At 41.8% G+C, this 19,617-nt stretch overlaps 1 protein-coding gene across 1 annotated transcript in view; it reads left to right on the forward strand.

Annotated features, from left to right (window-relative positions):
* LOC311268759 (carbonic anhydrase-related protein 10-like) overlaps positions 1 to 19,617 on the forward strand; it is a 111,389-nt gene that overhangs the window by 44,999 nt on the left and 46,773 nt on the right. Inside the window, exon 3 of the mRNA XM_084372579.1 lies at positions 2,033 to 2,175. Coding sequence (XP_084228705.1) covers positions 2,033 to 2,175 — 143 coding nt within the window. The remainder of the gene's footprint in view (positions 1 to 2,032; positions 2,176 to 19,617) is intronic.

Here is a 19,617-nt window from a genome sequence, read left to right on the forward strand (position 1 = left end):
GCACACCTCTTCCAACCGTGCCAGGCCGAAGGAAGTGTACCTTACAGCACAGTTGGGAGCGCTCATACTAGTCAAACAAACTGGACTTCAGGGGTCAAACGTGGCTTTGGCATGTTACAGATTGCCTAGTGTTAGTGTGCCCTGACAGGTTTCAGCCCATAATCTGTACTTATCACCTAACAACCCACACACCTGCTGCTAGATGGTATGCAAATGCCACTGAGGTGGACAAGCGTTGCGTGCTGAGTTATATATTTACCTTAAAGGGTATGGGGCATGCCCATGGCAGTAATATGAAGTTACAGCATCAACCCCTGAAGGCCTTTTTGTGTCAGAAATTGGGAGTCATACATATTTTTACTCAATACCCCTCGACATGGGCGTTGGAACCCTGCAGGAGGTCCCAAGACAAATCTGAAGGGTCACAAGAAGATTAAAGAGAATTAAAGAAAAATACGGGCGTGGCTGGCCAACAGAGGGCGATAGGGCGCCACCCTCCTTGAGCCACACATTTTTTTTAAAACTAACAAATGTAATTCATTATTATTATAATTTTCTTCATACAATTTTAAACTATACAAGTTTTCACAACAGTGTGTCCTGTTTCTGAATACCTTAGTCAAATCAGTTGCCGCAACAAGCCACGTACATCCCTTTAGGCCGATTTCAGTCTGGTTGAAAATCGCCCAGACCGCTCTGATCAACTTCCATTCTAAAGTTGATCAGGCACAGCGATGTAATCTCTGTGGTCTGTGGGAGGGCTTGCACTAATGTGTTTTCGTCAGATGTGGCATTCACATGCTCCTTGAATGGTCCCCTCCCTAACCTGGAATGTTTTTCTTCTGACTTTGTTGATTGAATTTCGTTCATTAGCTCTTATTGTGGAAACAACACGGACACTACATAGAAGATGCGTTGAATTGTATTTGCTGAGCTCATTTCAACAACACGTTGATAGCAGTTCCACTCGAGTATTGCCCTAGGGTTGGAAGCTCATTTCTCCGTTTATTCTGACACCACGGTCAAGTCAACATGGCAAACATCACCACGCGAATCGAGCATGTTATTAAGAGAAATACGGCTCAGTCGTCATAGTTATCAGGGTGAATTGGCAATAAAGTATTAGAAACACCCGTACCAAGTTTAAGCTTCAAGAAGTATCTACTGAGGGAGGGAAGTCGAATGACCGGGAATCTTTGTATTAAAATCAGTTTTCCTCTTATATCTGACGTTTTAGGATTATTACTGCAGCCACATTAATGTGTATGTGCCATTTTACTGCAGGTTGAGCTCATTCTCATTGTAACTGCAGTGTTTAATCTGCAGCAATGCATCATATTCTATTAGAGTTTATTTAACTGAAGAAGGAGGAACATTGCAAACGTTCAACATCAGCACATCTCGGAATTCAAGGTTTTCACTGGACAGGAAGGTGATGAAAAACTGTAATCTGAAAAGTTACAAGAAACTAAAGCAGTCAGACAAATGTGGAGTAAAAAGTAAAATATTTGCCTCTGAGTAGAAGCATAAAATGTATCAGTTTTTCTTATTGTACTCTAATTCTAAATACTCGATACTTTCACCTTCCCGGGCCCACAGGAATCCTTACAATGAGACAAATCCATGATCTTTGAACACACTGAGGTCATAACCTGTGATGAGGCTCCCACAGCTACATTTACAGGGGTCACAAGACAAAAAGGTTGGGAGCCACTGCTGTAGATTATCAGCAATAAAAGCCAGCGGGAGAACTTTCTGACAGACTTTAATAAAGTCAGTTTCTCTACCTTAGTTATACTGGCAGATAATAACCTGGAGACTTTAATGAAAGCTTCTTTTTTAGTCCCATTTTAATGAAGCCATATGTAAATCCAGATCTCCCTAAACTCCCCATTTCTCCTGCCCCATCATAATGAAGCTCATCTGCTAACGTTCTCTCTTTTTTTATGGTTTGATCTTGCGGAGCACGAGAGAACACACACTCTAATTACTGCTCCTCTCCCCTCTCTCTTTCTTTCTCCTCACCCTCCAGTCCCATCCTTCTGGGGTCTGGTGCATTCGGCCTGGAACCTGTGCGCCATCGGGAAGAGGCAGTCGCCCATCGACATCGAGACCAGTCACATGATCTTTGACCCCTACCTGACCCCTCTGAGGCTCAACACAGGAGGACGGAAGGTAAGGAGCGTCACCGTTTAGACAACCTGACATCTGTCTTTGGATGAAAAGTGTTTCCGTACACATCCTCAGGGGCTCGATCCTGAACACTGATGAATTTAGTTTGGAGACAGAACTCATCACAGCATCCTCTTCAAGCTGGACTGTCCAACACATTTTTACTCCCAGCTCGTCAAATACAGCAGCTTGGTCAGCGGCCTTAAGCTTCAAACTATGACGCGCTGCCTACCCTTCCAGTGTCAGTGAAGGGCTCAACAGTCAGGCTTAGCAATTATACGTCATATACAGTGTCCAGTTTGACTTTCAGAATAAAGCTTGCTGACAAAAAGTTCAGTATGACATATTGTGACTTTTGGAATGTCATGACCATTTGTCAAATGGTTGTGGTTTGGTTAGGTTTAGGCACCAAAACAACTTGGTTAGGTTTAGGAAAAGACCATAGTTCAGTCTTGCAACATACGTTATGTGAGTGATGTCATTCACATAACGTAAGCAATGTCAGGAACATCATTTAGGTCCCTTACATAAATCAAAAAACAAATGGCACTCTTGGTAACAAATGGGATTTGAACCCCGTTCTGTGGAGTAAAGTCCACTGACCTACCCAACCATTCCGACTCAGACTCTTCTAGCTCTTTATGCTACTCCACTAGAGGTTCACATTGGCAAGTGACGCTAGAGGGGTTCCTGCAGCGTCAAATTTAGAGACGTAAACCACTGAGCAGGCTGCTGTATTTGAGAGAATGGGCTGAACTGTCCTGCTCTCACGGCGTTAGGCTTAAATTCATCACAGTAATTGAGAACAGAAACAGGACACATTCTCTCAATCAAGATGCAGAGAAACTTCTGTCCAACAGAGAATATGAGCTTTTTTTTTTATCCATTTCCAAAGGCTTTAAAATTCCCAGCTGCATTTGACTGCACCAGGCTCAGGAGGCATTACAATTTTAGCCCTCTACACAGCAATCACAGTTAATCTTAACAGGAGAAATCCTCTCTAAAGCACCCTGAATCATCGTTAAAACATAGCTATTGCTGATGTTGTGCATTTAATTTTGGATTAAGTTTGGTATTTAGAAGTGTATTCTAGTTATTGGCCATATTTAGTTGAAGTGATGTCACACTGAAGTAGTGTCAGCTCAAGGAAAGGAGAGCTGAAAAAGTCTCCTATGAGCCCTACTCGCTAGTTTAATTGACATTTCATGACTTTGAAATTTTAAGGTTCTGCCTGCGATCTGAGTGGTGAGCATATATTGAGGCTCAGTTTATACATCTTAGTTAGCTAACAAGCCCCCTTAATAAACTCTGTATCTATCATATCAAATCAAAAGCCAATCATTATTTAAATATGGGGTTTTCTAGATCAGGCAGATTTCAGATTGGACCTCCTGATACTGAGAACTTGTTTCCTGCTTGTAATTCTAATCTTCAGTCTGCTCAGGCAGAACACACTGCTGCTTTTTTTGTCATTTAAAAAGCAGCTGGTTTAATAAGATCTTTGGACACAGGTAACTACAGAGTCACAGTCCCAATCATTTTTCTGAAGGACTTTTAAGTTCCCTGGTAATGTTGCCTTCCCTCTGATTCTTAGAGGAAGGTCAGGCTTTGATACGTCATGGATTTATAATATAATATTATAACAGCTGCCTCTCTGAAGGACTGACAGACAGCTGTCCCTTTGGAGCCTTCCTTGTTGGCAGGTAGTCTACACTGATACTATATACATAGTGAGAGAATTTGACTGATGGACGTTGTAAAATTGCTTTACAGCCTAATCGGATGTTGAATGACATTTATGAGAACACACTGTTGTAACACAAACATGTAGCAACACCCCATATACCTGAGCACTACAGTCTATGTCAGGGGTGGGCAGTTATTTTTCCTCATGGCCACATGAGAAAACCAGACTGTTTGTTACACTGTACCTCTAATTCACGAGATTAAATGATAGAAAACATACTGTGCACTTATTTTAATAATTATATTGAAAATCACTCCAGACATCATCTTAGTAAGAACATTACATTATTCAGGATACTGAACAGGTAATCCAAAGCAGCACAACGTCATAGACACAACCCATCCTGTATTCATGATTCATCTTTGAAAAGAACTGCTAGCTCTTTAACAGCCTGATGAAACCAGTACAAACCCTCCTAGAAAACAGATACACACAAGCACTAACTTTTGCATGCGTGTATTTACTTCTGCATATAAATCCTTATTTGTCATTGTCCCTTTCACTTATGGAACTTCCTCTGTAATTTCAAAGTCTTTGGTTATTCCTTCATGAAGACAAGTGTCAGGAACATCTTGGTATACATTGTGATCTCGTTGATCTGCTCTGTACATGCGACATCTATTGCACGTCTGTCCGTCCTGGGAGAGGGATCCCTCCTCTGTGGCTCTCCCTGAGGTTTCTTCCGCATTTTTTCCCTGTTAAAAGGGCCTTTTTTGGGGCAAGTTTTTCCTCACTCGAATCGAGGGTCGAAGGACAGAGGGTGTCGTCTCTGTACAGATTGTAAAGCCCTCTGAGGCAAACTGTGATTTGTGAATTTGGGCTATACAAATAAAATTTGATTTGATTTGATTTGATTTGATTTGAAGTAGCGGGGCTGTTGCACTCATCACAGCCCTCAGCAGTTCGTCTTGAGAAGGACGGATTTTGAAGCCTGCTACAGTGTACACTGGAGATGTCTGTCGGCAAAGCCGGCTAATTTCCTGTTTAACCCTCTGCTAACTTGAATGGGGATAAAATGATTTAATGGTTTGACACTTTCAGATTTTCCAAATGTTATAAGACTGAATGGATCAAGTTCTGATAGTGTAATGACTGATTTCATGGATTTCAGAATGTTTACTTGCTAAATGTTTGGTACATATTCTGGTCTTCCAGCCATCATTCCCTGCAGAGTGTATGATCTGTTGATGTTTCTCAGGGATTGTTGGTACTGCTATGGCCACATGCCGACTAGATGACATCCTGATGACATTTATTTAGCATGAGAAAATTTGGGTACTACAACTCTAATGTGTTACAATTAAGGCGACTCTGCCCTACCTCAAGTTATTGGTCTGGACAAGGTTAGCTTTTCGTCGTCAGAGTCTGAGCTCCAATGTAGTCAGTGTGATCATTATACAGTGTGACAGCAACTGTAGGAGTAATTTGTTCATAAGTTAAATACGTCATCCTTTAATGGTGATGGTAAACTGGAATAAAACTGCTTTATTCCAGTTTTTCAAATGCCTTTTCAGTCTACACAGTAAAGAATCTCTCGTTTTTTACATTTAAAGCACGTATTCATACTTTTTAGTTGAACCTTAAAAATAGCCACAGGTGTTAAAGTCCATTTTATCAAATGATCCATTCTGTAAATGAGCCAGACTTCAAACTGAAGCCACATTTTACCAGAATGACACGTCTCCCTTTGATTTAGCAGAAAATATGAGTCATAAGTCATTATTCCACAAAACCACGTCTTCAAATCAAAATTTGATCATGGCAGGTTGCTTTGATCTCGGTGAGGAACAATATGGTGCTTTGTAGTAACATTTTGATCTTCTCTGAAGAGATTTATTAAAAGCCGGATACACTCTTCTCCTTAAATCGGTTTAATGTTGGCTTAAATATGACTTAATAATGATGATAAGGGTTTCATAACTGTCCAGAAAGAGTTCAATGTTTTAATGCTGACTGCCATCTTCAAGCTTTTTTGTCCTACAAACTGTCCAAAATATAAATTAACTAATAAAAAATAATACTTTGCTGGATATGTAGATGTCAATAGAAAGAGAAAAGCAAACAGAACCCTTCATACTCTCACTACGGGTGACTTTGATTTAATACCGTTTGTGGATATTCATCATGAGCGCTAACATTTTCACAACCCTCAAAAGAATATTTTACGCTAGTTTGCAACAGAAGACATCTGTTGTAAATTTGAAGTCTACAAGCCCAATCTGAGATCACCCCGGGGTGGACTGGGAGAATAATTCAGGCTGGGAATCTACCATCAGTCCAGGCCGATCTCCACAATCACACCGTTCACAACAGACCACGTATACTGTCGGCGTTGTGTTGAATTATTTTTTATGTTGACTGTTTAGGCCTTAGTTTAAAACGCATCCAAAATAGATAAACACAGCCAAGTTCTACCTTCCCCTCCAGAGTTCCTGTTATGACATGTTATGACTTTAGGACTGTTACTAACAGTTGCTGTTTGGTCAGGGTGAGGAAAACATCATACTTTGAGTTATAATGACTACTTTGAGCCTTGTAACTTACAGGGACATAAATGACGTATCAAGTCACTTTACGCAAGTACGTCACTGAACTAACGTAAGTTCAATCAGGAGAGACTTGTAATTATTTGAGTGAAGATGAGATTTATTGCCATGTGTACAAAGAGAATGAGAAAGTCTTTGCCGGTTAGACTCCATCATGATGAAGTAATATTTGGGGAGGTGATGAAGCTGTGTGTAGAATAGGAAACCCCCCAAAGAAAAGTGAAGAATAGAAAAGAACGACGGGACAGAATTTTAGATGAATATCAATACTTACCTCACCGCAGGGACATGTTTCTAGCAGAAGAAGCATGGCTTGGAGGAAAGATGTAAATATTGTGATCTGCCCCCCTCAATAGATTGCATTGAACTTAATGTTAATACCACCCAGTGAGCAAAGAGTGGTCTAGATCACGTCTTTTAGACATCATTTATGGACATCCAAGACGTCTAAAAGACGTCCTCTGGGGAGCCAGAATGACGTCTTTTCTGGACGTTGTATAGACGTTTATATATAGTTTATCGACTAATTCTGGCTGTCAGTGGACGTCCAGATCATAGCCAGTATGAACGTCTATTCTCAACTAATTCTGGATGTCAATGGATGTCTAGATTATGGCCTGACTGGACGTCTTTTCTCAACGTCATTTATCGACTAATTCTGGCTGTCAATGGACGTCCAGATCATGGCCTGGCCATGTTAATAGTCAGGCCATAATCTTGACATCTACTAACAGCCAGAATTAGTCGATAAACAACATATAAACGTCTATACAACGTCCAGAAAAGACGTATAAAAAACTTTCATTCTGGCTCCCCAGAGGACGTCTTTTAGACGTCTTGGATGTCCTTAAATGACGTCTAAAAGACGTGATCTAGACCACTCTTTGCTCACTGGGCATGATTAGCATGCTTAAAGGTCAGTGAGGACCCAGCTGAATAAAAGGTCATACGACCAAATGAAAATAAGGACAATGACAGAAATTAAGTGCAAATATCATGAATGATGTGTGAGGTCACAAAGACCATGATATGAGCAAATAAATTAACGGTCACATAAGGACCAAACAGACACAAAAGTCCTGAGACCAAACAGAAATTAAGGCTGGTGGGCCAACCGAAATAAAATGCCAGAGATTTTCCTTGTGGGAAACACCTATTGGACCTGTGGGAAATACCGGGAAGGAAAAGACTGAATGGACCGATACATACCCTTTTGGTGATCTCTTTCTCTGATAACTGAAAACTGTATTGAGATCTTTCACTGCAGATTGTAGATTTCTGCTGTGTATGTAGCTGTGGGGGAGAGAGGACCTTGAGAAATCCTTGAGAAAAGCCAGTGAGGAGATGATCAATGAACAAGGAATCAGGTGTGAAGACGCTTCTGCCGCGAGGCGGGTAACGTTTATCATTTTAGAGGGATGATTGTTTAGAACTGGTCTGAAGAGGCATCTAGTTCTTGCCTTCTTTCATAGAAAGTGGAGCAGATGACGTCGCGGTAAATGCCGGAAGCAACAAGAAACTGCCTGATAGCTGAGTCTCTGTTTACCCAGGGATTTGCAGACAATTGCCTTGATATTTTTCCCAGTGGCGGTAGCTTTATTGCACTCGGGGGAAGACAGGATGAGACCGACAAGATCGATGTCTTTTCCTTAGATTATTTATTTATATATTTTTACCTTAGCCAGGGGGATATTTGTTACCGGCTCACCCTCCCCTTTAAGGCTGTGGCCTTGTGGGTAGCCTGTGAGTCTGAGGTAGTGCATCGGTGTGTGTTGAAGGAAGCTGCTCTCCGTAATGCTGTAAGTAAAGACGGCATCTTACGACAGGTGATGTTAGCCAGCATGAAAGTGTCTAAATACATTCAGGGCTCCAGCATGACCATGCATTGTGTTACTGTTGAAGACTGCATTAAAGCTGCTGTGTTGGACGGTATCTGAACGCTTCACTCTTCACTCATTCAACGGAGTTGCCCAGACTGCTAGAAGCTAGTTACCAGCTAATAACGAGCCAAGATATATTAGTATAAATAAAGAGCGTGCTCCTTACTACGGTTCGGGGCCTGGAAGGTAACATAAGTTTGTGGCTTGAGGAATGTATGGCCTACCTATGCATGGCTGGGACGGCTAAGCCGAGGGCTGAGTAGATGAGAGAGCTGGCTGCCGCATCGAGGCCCGACTGGCGCAGAGGGGTGAAGCAGTTGAGCGGTTGAACGGCTGTGTCTGCCTGGCCGGGAGCTGGTCCCTTGATGGATGGTGGCATATGGCTTGGTCCGCCGACTCCCGAAGCTGGCTGAGAGGGAAGCCTGGGGCTGTGGAGATGCTGTTGTCTTGGAGTTGAGACAATCAGTCTCTTTAATGGAGGATTAGCATGTGCGCTAGGCGAGTACCTCTACGGCGGCCGCTCGAGAAAATGAATGCCAGCTTATCAGTGCAGGATTCAGATCCTCCAGAAGAGGATCATGATCAGAGTCGGACATCAGCTTTGAGCTTGACATACTATGGCATCATAAGGGTTATTTGTTCAGGCCTTAAAGAGCTCCTGCAGGGCTACAGTTGACATTATACAACAGGTTCCACAGTAGGGCTGCACGATATGGACAAAATATCGTATCTCGATTTTTAGCCAAATATCTCAATAGTGATACGATACAATATGGCAATGATGTCACACTTGTTTGAAATTTAAAGTGTAACAACATGGATATTAAGCGTTCTTCTTTGATCACCAATCACTGTCTCAAGCTGTATTGAAAAAAATATATATATATAATCAAGCATTTTTCTGCAACCTCTAATATTTAAATTTAGCAACAGTAAAAATGAAGACTTTAACTACAATAAAATAAATAAAAATGAATAAAAACAGGACCTCTAGGTCTTGCCACGTGGGGATTCGGTGCTGTGCCTTCCTATACTGAGAGAACCTCTGAAAGAGTGCCCGCCTCTTTCTCCAGTTGAGAAACCTTTTGCAGAGACTGATCCAGTCCTCACCTTTTAGCGCATTTGTAGGAAAATATATACAAAATAATATAAATTACAACTTGATAACTACAAATATTAAAACATATAACAACACTGTTCTATCAATCTGACACCTCAAATGACAATTGACTGCTCAGCTATCTCTCTCTCCCTCCTGAGACTCTCTCTCTCTCTCACACACACACACACACACACACACACACACACACACACACAGGCAAACACACCTCTCTCTCTCCCTCTGTCACTGTCCCTCTGGTCGAAAAAACACACCCACACGATGTATATATAGAGTCCATCTAACATTAATTATCCTAAACACACCCGCACAACATAGGCAGAGAAGGAAGAAAATAATAAAGCAGTTTTGACAGTTCAGGAGACAGTGGCAGTTGTCAGCCACAGCTAATGACACTAAACAACCTCATCACAACACAATGCAACAATGCAATCAACCTTTTCTCCTAGCTCCAGATCACTAGAGCTAGGAGGTTCAGTAGCTCCCTGAGCCCCCCAAACTACATATACGGCACAGTGCATAATTTCTGTGTTGCCAAATAGGGTGTCATTTAATTCAAAATCAATTCCGATCAAATCTATGAAAAATAAACATAACAATATGTACCTATTGCCAGGTGTAGCCTGTGCCCGAAGCACTGTAGCCGTGTCCAACCATCCACCTCCAGCGTCTTAATCATATTTGATATCGTCCATATCGTTGTGATATGGACTATATCATATCAAGGTATAGATATGATAACCATATATCGTTCAGCCTTGTTCCACAGGCTGAAGTTAACTAATGTTCATGTCAAGTTAAAGGTCCGGTGTGTAGGATTTGAATGCGCCTTTCATATCCAGAGGGAGCAGGTCCTCTGCCATGACTCCATGTTTCTACAGTAGCCCAGAGCGGACAAACCAAACACTGACTCCAACAAAAGTCTTTCATGTTTTTTGTGTTTTTAGTGGCCACCGTAGGGGAAGGCGAGATGAGGGGTGTTCAGTTGGTTGCAAACTGCAGTCTCACCTCTGGGACAGTGTTGGGGGTAACGCGCTTGCAGTAATATATTACTTCAAGCAGTAAGGGAGGATTTCTCATAGGACAGTGATATTATTACGATTAGTAAATTCGGTAACATGTTACCATCCAAATTAAGACCCATTAAGAGTCGCTGGCAGCCCCTTCAAGCTCGCTCAAAGAGGTGTATTACAATATAAATGTGTGAACTTTTGTCAGTATGGAAATGCTGTACACAGTAAGATTGGTCAGATTCTCCACAATTCAGCCGTTCAGTTCATTTTACAGAAACCAGAAGAACCAAATAATAATTCCTTCAGATTTGCCGGCATGTTAAGCAAAAGAGACAGAATAGTGGTGACTCTCTTCCTTTGAAGCGCTCATGAAGTCCGAATTGGTGTGCATTCCTCAGTAATTTATATTCCTTTAGTCCGTAAGGATCCACTGATCAAAAGAATCAAAAATGTTTTGAAAAAACTGCGAATATTGTCCTGTGAAGTCCATCGCTCACCATCTGTCAAACAAACACAGAACTTCCTCCGACAGGAGACATATTTTCTCTTCTTCCTGCTCGATGCTGGTTAATTTCCACCCCAGGACAGACCCTGGAGGACAGCAAGCACCGCCAGTTTGGAGGCTAGTCGGCTCTGGTCAGACAGAGTGAGAGGCATTTCCCTGTTGTGTTTTAATCGCAGCTGAACACCAAACAGAAGAAAAATGAGTTTTGAATGATAGTAAAATGTTTTATAGACAACAGAGACCATGTTAATCCGAGGCTGTTGTAGCAAAACAATATTGCTCTCGTCCATTGTAGTAGCACAACAGTAGAGAATTGTTGGCGAGGCCAGAGGGAGGGACGATTACATCCTAATAAAACAGCTGTAATGGAAAGCGTCTACTTCATCTCTTAAATGTCAAAGCCAGGCCGCTCATCCACTTAGCTGTCACATTTTAGCGACCCTCTTAACTGAGGTTGCAGTAACATTTGATCCGACAAGTTCTAAAATCAAGCTTTAAGTCCCTGTCAGCTCAAAGACTAAAGGTGTTGGATGTATCAGTCCCTCTGGATCAAATGAACCAGTTTGTGTGCTAGTTTGCTGCTCAGTGTGTCAGATCAATTATCTTCTGTAAACCTGGACATATTAGGACACAGATATTTAAATCTGACTCACAGCACCAGCATTAAGTCTGTTCATGTATCACATGCTATCGCCACACTGTCCCACAGGCCACACAGAAACCTACAGGGAGCATTTGCCCCATTCATGACCTCTTAAGGAGGTCCTTTCTTTATAATTCCCCCTGAGACTCGCTCATGGTGATGAGGGCTAAGAAGAGCCACAGGGGGAGCTCCGTGTTACTCACCGGGAGAACAGTGTCAGCCACTAATCACGACCACTGTGGCCCGCTGTGGTTCAGACGAGGATGGTACGAGATGAGATGAGTGGCAGCAGAAGCTCAGGCTCTGCTAATCCAAACCACTGGGGAATGTAGGTCGCCTGGGCTAATGAAATATCTGGATTACTCAAACACTGTGCCAGAGCTCATTTGAAATACATTTGTAAGTAGTTTTTGTTAATATGCGTGCTTATGCGCACTGCAGTTCCCCTCCGTGGTCTTATTTGTTATAAAAATAGAGCGATTTTAATGTTTGTAATTTATTTCTGCATTTGTATGTGTGACAGAGACTGTAGCAAAACACATGTTTACACTTCAAATAGCAACCTCACATTAACATCATAATGAGCTGTAAAAATCATGCAGGAAAATGACGGTCATAGTGAAAAATATGAATAAATAAAGAAAATAGTGTTGAATGAGCAACAGCTCCATTCACAAAGTCAGCTCGTGTTAGTCAAACTCATACTGACACCACACAGCACTGAATGGTTCAAATCCATGGTGTGTGGTGGGGATGACATAAAGGAACGCTGTGGTTTATTATAACTTGGGTGTTACTTTTGGAGCTCCAGCCTTTGATTCTATCACTTAAAATATGTGCATTGGAAAGAAACTTGTGGGCAGTGTGAGCCTGAAATTTAGAGAAGTGGGTTTGTAACCTGAGGGTTGCTGGTTCAATCCCCCCCGACCAGCGGGATAAACCTCAAAGAAGCTGCTCAGTGGCCGGCAGCCTCCAAGTGTCAGTGTGAAATGAATTCTTCCCAGTGAAACTCCCCAGAATCAATAAAGGTCAAACTAGAATTATCGCCTCCGCACAGCATCAAGTTGCAGTTTATATCCATGCCTGTCCAGACTTGTATACTACAGCCTCTGTAGTGAAGACTTTGAAGAAATTCCATAAAAGGTATTAAGTGTAGTTCTTGATGAAATGAAAGTTCTCACTATGATTCCAGTGAATAAATTCCAGGTAGAAACACACTGTCTTCACTTATAGAGGACCAATAGAGTGGGTTAGGGTTGAACAATCAGCGGAAGATCAACATCAGTTGGCAAGTTTTTTCTCACTCGAGTCAAAGGTCTAAGGACAGAGGATGTCGTTCACAGTACAGATCGCAAAGCCCACTAAGGCAATGTGATTGTGATTGTGGGCGATATAATTAAAACTTATTTTATATTGAACTATTGCTGTACGTCTGTGAGTGTGAGAGTAAGTAGTGTGTACTCCTTGTGTTCACATCTTGGTCAATAAAGCTGATTCTGATCGAACAAGAAGAAGCTACAGGTTCATAAACGCCTCACACACATGTTGAACAGCAGCACTGAAGAGCTCTACAATCAGCACAGTTTGAAGGTGGACACACAAGATTACTGTCACCAGTTCAGTATCAAACCAAATGTGAAATATGGTCACAATCTCCCTTCTGTTCCTGAGTTATGGCCGGAAAAGGCTTTTAACAGATCATTGTGATGTCACAGCGAAGCCCTTTTGAATAAACATCATCCCTCTCATCATTTGATCCCGTTTGATACTTCTGTTAAATTTTGTCCTAACTAGCACATGAATTGTAGAGTTATGGCCAAGACGTGGCACAGTGACCTTTGACCACCAAAATCCATTCAACCTTGAGTCTAAGTGGATGTTTGTGACAAATTATTTATTAAGGTATTTCTTTGACAAGAATGGAACAGACAGCCCAAACACATAATGCCTCCAGCCAAGACTGTCGACCGCACAGTCCTGAGAAAGTGGACAAAACCTTAAAATGTTGTTCCACTCTGATACCAAGAAATACCAGGGCCAGACTCACAGATGGCTATATAGTTTGAAATTGGTTATGTGCCATCCTTTATGGGCCATGTGTCATGATAATGAGTTGAATGTATCATTAATACAATATACATACACAAATCCATTTTCATTACTGCTGACTGTCTGCTATTCTGTTAAAGCGGCTACAATCACTGTTTCTACAATAACTATTGTTCAGATGATAATGTGTGATGCGAAAAGGGCTATTTGTCACGATGTCCCCACAGAGAGTTATCACCCGACTCTGCAGCTCCCATCAGCTCAGCAGGGCAACTTTCAGCTCAGTAAGCATAGTGAATCCAGTTAAAAGTTGCTCAGTGTTCACATCTCCGTTGTTGTTTAAGCCATAGTTTCACTGGTGAGGTGAAAAGTTCAGATAGTGTTTTTCATGAAGTCAGTAAGGTGAAAGACAAAGGTTGTTGTGTACCACTTGTTGCTCCCCTGGCCATGACTCCTTTGGTTTAAAATGCATCTGTATAAAGTCACTACAGGCTGGATTATTAAGAGGAAGGCTGAGCCCCACATGATCATGCAAACATGTTCATTTGAGAAGCTTTTACGTTTTTTTTTTTCTCCTGAGAATTTTTTTTTTCCTCATGTTTTCACATATGAAAAAAAAAGAACTTATAAAGATTATCCTTGCAAAACTTTTGTTTTCCAGACTTTTTAGTCATAAGTACTGATCTGAAATACTTGGCAGGCGATTGGACGTATCATACTGTCGTTCATTGAGAAGAAAAAGCCTTCAGTGTGGTTCTCTGTGCTCCTCTTTCAGTGACATATAAAACCCAGTTCTGATATAGCTGATGTTAGCAGCATCTAAGCTAACCTTTTGAGGAGCCGGCCATTACTGTTTTAAACCTGATGGTCGCTTCTGGTTATCGCATTGTTGCATTTCTTCACCACGCCCGTAGCTGCCGGTAGTTCAGCCGCTGTGTGTTTGGCCACAAGCACGTAACTTGAAGCCTGGAAAGGTGGATTTGTGAGATCACATGATTGTGTGATGTTGTGAAACCAGCCGCCTCACAAGGTAAGCTGCATGTCTGCTGTCTGTGTAAAACGGCAACTGTTTGCTTAAAAAATTCTTAATATGAACTTGGTGGTAATATGTCAGTGTTTTGTTCACAGCTTGTTTCTGTGACCCCCAAATGACAAAAACTGGTTTTAGTATGTTTAAGCAAAAATATAAGTATAAGTTACAAAATGAACTTAAAGTACAGAAGTACTTTACCGTAACAATGTTAAAAATACTTTATCATTGTATTATTATTATTGATGTAGTCGTGGTACTTTAATGTTGTAGGTGGTTAAGGTGTAGCCCACCTTTACTGGCTAATCTGACTTGATATGTTTGGTTATTTAATATATTATAAAGCATTGTATGATAATTATATGATTTGTATGTGAAGTTTTAATCTGAAAGGTAACATATCACTAGCTGTTAAAGAAATGTTCTGCACTAAAACTACTCAAAGTACAAGAAGCTCAAAGCTCAAATCAAATCCTTGAGTAAATGTACTTAGTTACTTTCCACCACTGCTGCCACTGGCTTGTGGATATCAGAAAGTAATAGCAACAGCTTTCTGTTTCATTTCAAAGACTTGATGACAAGGCTTTAATAAAACTGGGTGTTAGAATGCGTGGGTTCAAGGATTGAGACTTAACACAGTAAAAACTCTTAGCACCTCTCTGTTTCCAGTCCGAAAAGGCTTCAGACAGAGTGCCGTGTCCACAGTCTTGCTCTGGGGGGCCTTAATCCAGCCATGCATCAAATCCACAATCCATGTTGTTTACCTCACCAGGCTTAACTGGACCCATCCCGTGGGATGGTTTTAGCACACAGATGTTTTATTGCGGGCTGTGTGCCGCCTTATTTAACAGTTCGCCAGAGTTTCAATTCTTTTCTGGCAGCCAGGCCAGATGTATCATGGGAAAGTCATGTGGATTTTTCTCAGAACTGCTTTGATGAGCTGTAAAACCGTGTGCTCCGGCTTTCCAAGTATTTCTACATTTCTGGTGTGGGATGGTTGTGGCACTATACTCATGTATTGATTTAAAAAAAGGTTCTCCTCTGAGATTCAACTCCTCTTGTGGGGATCACGTGGGTTGTTTGGTCTCTCAATCAGATGTGATGAAACAACAGCCACACAACTCCGATGACGTTGAGTTCTTGAGTGAAAGTGTTCCAGGGCCTGAAGCTAAACATGTTAATAATACTGATAATATTTACCAATCTAACTTGTATCTGACTAGGACTTGTAGATAAGACAGAAGGCAGGCAGATGCAGAGATAGTCAACAGTTAACTTAGGAAACTCAGAAAACTGCCTGAAAAATGATAGGCCGATAACAGAAACCCAGAACATCCTGCCAAATAAGGAACAGACTGAGAAGAATTACTCTCAAAAGCTGCATCTTTAGTTAATATTCCATCCAGGAATCCCACTCACAGAAGCTCCTCGGCCTTTTGAGGAATTCTTGTGAGGAGTACTTTCTCAAGGCTGGACGCTGGGGTGATTCCTCTGGCTGCTGGCCAGCTGACATCGCTGACAGCAGTGCCAGGAGTGAAGAGCACCTGAGGAGCTTCTGGAGCAGATCACAGCTGCTATCTCTGCCCAGATGCTCTCCTGCACTTTCTCATTTTTACTATTTTGTCTATGAAGTTGAAAAGACATGCCGCTGGTGCACCATCTCCTTTACATCATCCAGATTAGTCCAGGGCGTAGGAGGTTGCTATGGAGCCTGAGGGTGCTTTCGGACCGAATCAAGTGGGGATTTGGAGAAACAGCAGCCAAATAAAGGAAATCAGACAGGACTCTTAAGCCAACCTGGGTGGGGGTATGGTGACAGTGGCGGACTCGGGATGTCTGAGGGGCGGGGGCTTAAAAAATAAAAAAGGGCACCAGCTATATGCAGTGGGGGTGAAGTGTGCAGAAAGGGCGCTGGAAGGGCACCAAAGGGGGCACTTCATCATGTTTTATCTGCCTATTTCCATTTTGTCATAAACCAAACTGTGAAAAACAAACAAAAAAGACCTTCCAGTGGTGCTAGAAGAATGTTAACCTATCTTCATCCAGCTTTGTTGGACTTTTTTTGAGCTGTGAGTCCATTTCTTTGTCTCTGAAAAGAGTTTTTTGGACGCACTGAAGAGCAACAAGGAACTACAGTCGAATTCCTTGTGTGTGATGGCAATTCTGGTGTATTACTGGACCAAATATTATGTCTATGCATCCAATAGTAGTTGAGATATTTTAACCTGGGCCAAAGAGGAAGAGGGAGATGATACACAGAGCCTCACCACTAGCATAGCTAAATTATCTGTCGACGGAACAAAAAACACATGCACACAGTTTTCTTTGAGATCTATTTTGTCTCTCTACCTTTATTCTTGTTTTCCTGCAGAAGATTTCTAAGCTGTAGCACTTCATCAGGCCCAAGGCCTATCACAATGAACCGACTGAGCTGCAGTGCCCACTGATCAGGCTTCTGGCCAGAGTTGAACTAATTATATGCCATTTTTATCCAAAGAGTCTCACATTTCCATGTGTGCATAAATATGACTGTGGCTGCACCTGGTGGGAGGAATACTGCTAACTCTGCCAGTGTTTATCGTCTGAGCTACACAGGGTTTGTGAATGTGCTTTATCACTATCGCTGCTATGTGACAGCCCACTATTAATACATTGCTATAATAATGTATGGCAATATATCAAATACATCAGGAACAGGCAAGACTTTCCTTGTAATCTGCTTTTCTCTTCCAAATCTTGATGTCAGAGGAGTGTGCAGTTTTTTGTCTCATACATCAGATGACCTCCACAGCAGCCACTTCCTTTGTCTCATGTGACGTGTTTGAAAGTGTAGTTCTTTCAAAGGTTGAGCTGTCGATGTTCTTCAAAAGAAAAATTAATCAGCTCTCTTTTTCGGAAGCAGCACCACTGTAGTAAGAGTTAAATCCTCTGAGTCTTTTTTCATGATTAATGCTCTTGTGCATCTGCTGAGCGAGAGCACATAGCATGGCCATCTGTCCTGGCGAGTGTGTGTGTGTGTGTGTGTGTGTGTTTGAGTGTGTGTGTTTGGGAGTATGCTGAGAAGAGAGAGAGAGATGGAGAGAGAGATTGAAAGCATGAGTACGGTGAGACTGTGTTTGTGTGTGAGAAAACGATATCAGAGATCGAGGGCAGATGCGAATGCATGTGTTTGTGTGACTGTGGATTACTTGTGGGTGTATGTGAAGGTATGAGTCAAAAACAAAATTGAACACCTTTGACTGTATGTGTGTGTGTGTGTGTGTGTGTGGTGTAGTGAGCACCTGTGTGTTATCCAGGCCAGCCTCTCGTCCTCAAGGTTCTTGTGAGCGAGCTTCCTCAGAAGCAGTTGCACAACAGATTGGCTGTTTTGGCTCCCGCTGTCAGCAACAGATTTCTTTGTTGCTTAGAAAATTCGCAGGCAGCATTTACATACAGTTTTACAGTAATCCTCACTGTTTTCACACATTTATAGAGACGCACAGACACACACAGATTAAGTGCTGCACAAACTCGGCTGAAAGTCTTTTACATTTGGCATCTCAGTGAGAACAAAAATGAAACTAATAGAAAGCCTGTGCATGCGTGGTGTGTGTGTGTATGTGTGTGTGTGTATGTGTGTGTGTGTGTGTGTGTGTGTGTGTGTGTGTGTGTGTGTGCAGCTGAATTAGAGATTGGGCCAAGCCATTTTTTTGGAACAAGTTGCAGGCATGAATTTTAGAATGAGTTTATTTACAGAAATCAATATTACACGAAATTCTAGTTAATTAGGCTTACTTAAAAAACAACAACATGCAAACCAATGGCTGTAACCACTCAGTAAAGTGAAATAGAGAAGTGAAATACACAGTCTGTGTATAAACAACACATTTATTAAAGTTGGGCGAACTATGTGACATTTCCTCTAACTTAGAATTTCACAGTTAATTTGAACAGCAATCTGATTTACTTGATAAAACTACACAAGATGATTGCCTTAAAAAGACCAAGTAAGTGTTACTCGTGTAAGTTTTAAAACATCTATTATCTAACTACACGTCAAGGAATATCTGTTGGTTCTGTTCATCGATCTACTTTACACTTGGCAGGTTTGTTGCTGAGGAAACCAAGGAAGTGCAGTGTTGAATTTGGTGCAATTTGGGAACGCAACACCTCCAACAAATATTACATTTTGAACAAACAGCGAGCACCGCTCTGTGCAGCATGGGGGCGTGGCTTCGGTGCTCTGTAGACTGGAGCTGGGCCCACATGTGATCCCTCTCAGGTGATCTCATGGGGAAGCAGACGTAAACAAAAATGGAGATTAGCGTGGTGCAACAACTTGCTGTAGTAACGTGTTGCAGTAAGAAAAAAAACAAAAGCAGAAGGTTAAACAAGTCTGGATGAGTGGAGAGATGCAGGTTTCTATTCAGTAAGAACTGAAGGTGAGATTTTCTGTTTTAGTATGCTAGCTAACGTTAGCCTCTTGGGCGATGGCAGCACGGTCAGCTGTTCCGGGAGGCCTCTCTCATTGGTTGTTGTGGTCAAACATAACATTATCGGAGCGCGGCCCTTATAGTCTGTGAGCAGTTCAGGAGACTTCAGACCTATAAACACCTCACATTAACGGAACTCCGCGGATGGACGAGGCAGAGAAGGTGAAGAGGTAACCGGGAAAAACAAGAGTGAACGGATGGGCATTCCCTCAAATGTGCTGGTGTTGTGTGAAAGTCTGTTCCCCCGTTGATATGTGTTTCTTCTTACCATCGGGACTTGAGACGCTTCAAAACCGGCATTCTTTCTTCTGGATCAGTAAGTTACAAAGCCTGCCTACTAAATAATACAACTAACTGTTTTACTCTGCCTTTTCACAGCACTGAGATCAGGGTTGCTAGCTCAACCTGGGATTTTAATGGTTGTTTATTGCTCTGGACAG

The sequence above is a fragment of the Pagrus pagrus genome, assembly GCF_965226575.1.
Source record: "Pagrus pagrus genome assembly, chromosome: 13".
Taxonomy (NCBI): Eukaryota; Metazoa; Chordata; class Actinopteri; order Spariformes; family Sparidae; genus Pagrus; species Pagrus pagrus.